Genomic DNA, 6,137 nt, shown 5'->3' on the forward strand with positions numbered 1-6,137 from the left:
CAACGCTAGTAGGCTCCACAAATGCGAACACTTCAACAGATGCCTACTTACCCCTCCCATACCATGGCGAGGAACTCTCTGACATATATCCACAGCCTTCCAAATACTTGGAATTTCAACTGTCCCAGGGCATACCGGGTATCGACTTTGTAAAACACATGGACCACCTCATGGCAGTATTGTAGAGTGTAGAGAGTAGCTGAAGGATACGAGCGAAACGATACAATGGACCTCTTCTCAAGTACGGTTATATCAGCTAGGAAAAGACCTTAGTCTGAGAGAACCGAACTGAGTCTATATTTGTGTTTTCTAATTCACAAGACTCAGGCTTTTTACTTGAGTGTTTCTCTCACTCGCGGAGTCCCGGTATATCTTACCGGTTCTACCGCTAATACTGCTGATGACTCTAATGTCAGGAATTTATTAATCCTAATTCCAAAACTCAATATTTGACCATCCTTTTATTATCTGGTCCCTAGATGCTACACAACGACTTCCATGACAGTCACTTGAACGTTGAATACAAGCAGCACGATTGCGTCACACAATGCTTGAGCTGGAGAAACAGTTCAAGAGCACTGAGAGAGAGTTCATCAATTGGTAACTTCTCAAAACATTTTGTTCCCTCTCACTAGTCATGTATAGACAGCAAGCTGAGACTGACAAGATAATAAAGGCTCAAACGAAGCCTGATAGTAGTAGTGGACACATATCTGACATACAGAGAAGGTATTCCATGAACTCACGGAAGATCCATCAGACAAGCAACGATAACACAGGCTAATCGCAATCGTGAACGCATAAGAGTGAGAACAAAAGAGTGAGAACTGCATTCATCCCAGACCAACGAGTCAATCGTCCAAGACTTGGCATATCCACAGGGAGTTCACTCAGAGGGGTGAGTCCACCCAGAGAGGCTGGACCACAAGTAGGACAAGGCAGAGGACGTCCCATCGGACAGGGCACTAACAACCCAACACCGCGAGGTCTAAGACTATGCCCACACTGTGGTACAGGCCCTTCGCCACATGCGTTCAGCAAGTGCCCCAATGAGGAAGAAAGCAACCCCCAATGAGGAAGAAAGCAACCGCCAGAAGACAATAGCGCGTGCAGCGCAGCAATCTCAACCCATCCATCATGTGGACTAGTTAACCATTACTAATGGCAACAAGGTCCAAGAGATGGACGAAGAAATTTGACAGGCTTGGTGGGCGGAAGCTATAATGGTAAACATGGTAGACATTGTGAAGGCACACACTAATGAAGAAACGTTGTTAATAAATGCAAATGATATTGCTTACACACCTTGTTCTTTAATTCCTAACACACGAGACCAACGATTGCACATAGACATACAAATCAATGGCACTACATACAACGCACTAGTTGATTCAGGTGCACTACGCTTGTGCATGGATCGCAGTGTAGGGACTGAACTAAATTTATCAGTCAAACACAACCTGGCTACATACAGCTAGCCAAATCTGACGCACGAGTACAACGCACAGGCTCAACAGAAGTATGTGATGTAAACTACAGCGGTATAAAATCATCAAACTGCTCTGAGGTACTCGACCTCTCTAACAAGTAGTCACCAATACTTTTAGGTATAGATATTTTACCATACTTGGGTATACATCTAGCGGTGATAATCAATCCACTCATACCAACAGGTACCAAACGGGAATCACTTCTTATATCACATGAAGAAGACACTGGACACGAACAAGAAGGGTTCAGAGAATCACTATCAGACGTATACCAAAACGGCATGATCCCACTTGACGTACACTGTGATTTACAGGGTCAGTAGTGGAGATCAACCGAGCCAAGAAGTCAAAACCAAAATATCCGACACGCTAAAGTGAACCTTGTTCCTCACATATACATACCAAAAACAGATTACAATGTTCAAAATTGTGTCAAATAGGGTCACATATACAAAAGAACAGCACCGACACAAGTCATACTACCACTATTGTCAACAGGTGAATTTGAACCAACAGGCTTACTAAAGAAAGTCCGCATATGTTTGGACTTAAGAGAAGTTAATTATCAACATGAACAAGACAAATTCGTATCGTCGAAAATGAAATAAGTACTTCACAACTTACAAGGTGCACAATTCTTTTCCAAATTGGACTTAACAGAAGGCTTCCACCATTTTTGTGTACACGAAAATAGCCAACACTACTTCTCTTTTTCATGGAGAAGAGCACAATACTCATTTAAGTCAGCCCCATTTGGACTGCACTCGCTAACAGCACAATCCAAAGAGTCATGGACAATCTACTCATTGACATTAAAGGCGTACAAGTATATGTATATGACATAGCCATTGCCAGCCTCACAGAAGAGGAACACAGAGAGACAGCACGAGAAGTCATCAAAAGACTCAACGCGACCAACTTCAGGTAAAACCACAACAAATGTGCGTTTGCAGTCAAGACAGTCAATAAATTAGGCGTCGAAATTACAACAAAGGGGCTCAAAAGAGAACCCGAACAAAAAAACCGCATGATTGGCTGGTCTTTACTAAAGTCGGATTAGCAAACTACATGAGGGACCACATACCCCAGTTTGCACACGCAACGAAACACTTCCACAATCTCATGCTAGGAAAATTGAGCCAGAACATAGCCAATATTTGGAAACCTGAACTAATTAAAAAAGGGGAAGAACTCAAAGATGCCATCGCATGTTTAGCAACATCGGCATATCCAATTGATGGAGTACCATTCCAAATCATGAATGACGCAAGTGGTTATGTCATAGTAGGCTGCATGTTTCAAATCATAGACGGGGTCAGACGAGATATACTTATTTCTCAAAAGGCATAAACCCCGCACAATAAAGATATGGGACAATTACGAAAGAGATACTAGCGCTGGTATACAGTCAGGAACACTACTTGGAATACATCCAAGGAGACGATATAACATTGTGGACAGATCACGAGGCACTATGCCAGATGAATAAGCAGCAAACGCTGCATCCCATGTTAGCGAAGTGGATAGCAAAACATTTCATCACTACTTCTCAATCATACACGTGCCTGGAAAAGACAACCAATTTGCCGACATACTATCATGATTGTACGAAGATACCTTCAACATCAAAACATCAAATGTGTTGAATGAAGCCAACGAGCATACACACAATGGTCAACAATACACTGACCTTGAAACAAACATGCCCATACTAGTATCTGCCATAGACTGGCAACTACATCCACGATTCTACAAAGAGGCAGAACGCAGGTTTGTAAAATTCGTCATCGATTTATTAGTAGCAGCATAGTTCTACACTAAAGAACAGAATGCATTACTACAAAAATGGGCAGAGGAAATAAACGCATTGGCGTATTCCCCTGGGAGCTAATCTCAGACGTTCTTGACAAAGTCATAGAGGAAGCCACGAGAATCACAATATGCGTACCTTACTACCCAAATACAACGTGGTTCCCCAAGTTCCTGTCACTGTTAGAACAAGACCCGATGATAGTCGAAAACACGAACAACACGTTTCTGAACGAGGGCACGACAGTCTGTGGCAAAACACCATTGGTGGGCACACTAGTAGCAAAGATAGGCACAAAGTCACCATGCTTTGACCAAAAACTAGCACATCCAGCTATAAAGATCGTGTCGGTACAAACCGATGATGAGTCGGCAGAGCTAGACACAGTCACATTTGAGGATAGAGTTACCCTGATATCTCAATACCACTCTGTGGGCCACTACACTGTCGAAGAAACAGTGAATAAACTTCAACTAAATGGCCACACATGGTCACGCCAGAAAGAACATGTAAACCAATACATTGAAGGCTGTGTACCATGTCTCAAGTACAAATCCACAAAAAGGGCTTCCACCTTTACAACGAATAACAGCCGCATTTCCGGGCGACAAAATACAAGTGAACACCATCGGTCCCTTGATCAACTCGAATAGAGACAGCACATGCGTCCTAGTTTTCCTCGATGTGCACTCATCATATGCCATACATAGATCAATGATGGAAAAATCAGCTGCGACAGTCGCACGAACACTATTCCAATCATGTTTGAACAAAGCTTTCCACAAATCATACAAACGTATCAAGGCCCAGAATGAGATAACCGAATTGAGTATTTATTTTAATTTCCTAATTCACTAGACTCATGTTTTTACTTGAGTGTTTCTCTCACACGCGGGGTCCCGGTTCAGCTTACCGGTTCTACCGCCAATATTTCTGAAGACACTAATTTGATGATTCTGTGGTTATAGGTTTTGGATTGGCTTTTTGATAATCTGGTTCCTAGATGCTAAATTAACGCCGTGAAGCTGTTAATATATCTGAAGTATCAGAGTTCAATTTAAAAGTGAAGTATAAGAAGGCAGTTAAATAATAAGATTAGGTATGCCTCGTGAAAACATTAATACTCTGGGGGATTAAAAGGCTGAGGCATTGCATATACATATTGTAAATCCTCCCAGTACTAATGTCGCCGAAGAGATTTTATTGATCTTTTCGTTGTTTGTCTAGACGAAACTATAACTAATTTTCGTTGGGCCAATTCGAAGGACTCGCAAAATCCTATCTTCAAACGATTGTATTGTATTGATCATAATAACTATCATCGGCAATCTGGTTGGCTGAACGGAGGATAAATTAGGAAACTGTAATAGTCCCTAGAAAACTATGTTCGGTTGAGCCATCTCGCTACCGAAGTATTCAGATATATATATTTGAAGAATTTAATAGGTCTTTAAATAGGTCTACTACAAGTATCGTCTTTGGCATTATAATGGGCCAATTCATGGGCCGAATCTAAATATCTGATTTGTAAAATGGAAAAGATATTAATTTAATAATCTTGGAGAAAGACAAGAGCAAATCCAGTGTTGTGGACCAGAACCGGGATTACGAATGTACGAGAGAGATCATCAATGACAACATCAGTTTGGGTGCCGATTCAGAAGCAAGGTCTACGACAGGATCAGAATCTGATACGGATATGTTTCTGACCGATGGTAGTATCTCAATAGAGGATTTGTATGAATACGACAATGACCAGAACATACAGAGAAGCACGAGTTGATCTGAGCTCAATGAAACTTCAGGGTTGCAGGATTGCCCCCCCCGGTAAGAACTCGTGAGCAAACTTACTCACAGGTTCCAAAGCTCTAAAATTGAGAGAGTGGAGATGCTATCACGTATATTTCCCTATGACAAGAGATGAAAGATCAACATTCTTCGAGGGTTTTCACCAGGATGACATCGCCGACTCCAATAGCATTCAGCTTCTACAGGATTTGATTACGCCTGTGAATCCTGGAAGTCTCAGAACAAAGCATAACACGAGGAGACAAATACAAGCAAGAATATGAAAGGTATTTTATATTCATTTATTCGGTTTTTAAGTATGTATGTCGATTGATTATTTTGTAGAGTATAAAGAGTAGCTGCAAAAATACGAAATTTTCCGTAACAGTGGTACAAGGTCTCTATGTAATCGTTCGTTCGCGCCTAAGATTTTAGGTTGGTACGGCGGAGAGACTAGGTGTTGTGCCTAAGACTTTAGGTTGGTACGGCCGAGAGACTAGGTGTTGTGTCGGCGCTTCTTCAACGACTTTTGAAAGTATATCGTTAACATATTCAGTGCCTTGGCCAGTCTGTATGGTTTGTGGGAACCCAATTTCACACATGATTGATGCCAGTGTGCGTGCTATAGTAGCCGCTGATTTGTCCATTGTTGGTAGTAGTATGGCATACGATGAGTGCACATCTAGCGATACTAGCACATATACGTGTCCTCTATTTTAGTCCGATTGGTGGCCCAATGGTGTCTACTTGGACTCTGTCGCCTGGAAATGCGGCTGTTATTGATTGTAAGGGATGGAATTCATTTTTGAGGGGGTTTTTTTTGAGACATGGTACGCATCCTTCGATGAATTTGTGTACATGTTGGATCTGAGGCAAATCATGTCCATCTGTTTGCAATTTGCTTACCGATTCCTCAGGGGTGTTGTGTCCATGTGGTATTGCTCGATGATGTACATGTCTCGTATTCTGTTGCCTGCGGTGCATCTCCAGATTGCAGTAGTTGTGATGCTGCAACGTGTATGGCAGGTTGTTCCCGCGTTGAGTCAAAG

General features: G+C 42.0%; 1 protein-coding gene across 1 annotated transcript; it reads left to right on the plus strand.

Moving 5' to 3' along the window:
* Positions 1 to 3,335: 3,335 nt before the first annotated feature.
* On the plus strand, positions 3,336 to 3,953 carry SARC_05614 (hypothetical protein; the record flags this gene model as incomplete). Its single annotated transcript, XM_014300531.1, has 1 exon — positions 3,336 to 3,953. The coding sequence occupies one exon, from the start codon at positions 3,336 to 3,338 to the stop codon at positions 3,951 to 3,953; it is 618 nt and encodes a 205-aa protein (XP_014156006.1).
* Positions 3,954 to 6,137: the final 2,184 nt, after the last annotated feature.

The sequence above is a fragment of the Sphaeroforma arctica genome, assembly GCF_001186125.1.
Source record: "Sphaeroforma arctica JP610 unplaced genomic scaffold supercont1.364, whole genome shotgun sequence".
NCBI lineage: Eukaryota > Ichthyosporea > Ichthyophonida > Sphaeroforma > Sphaeroforma arctica.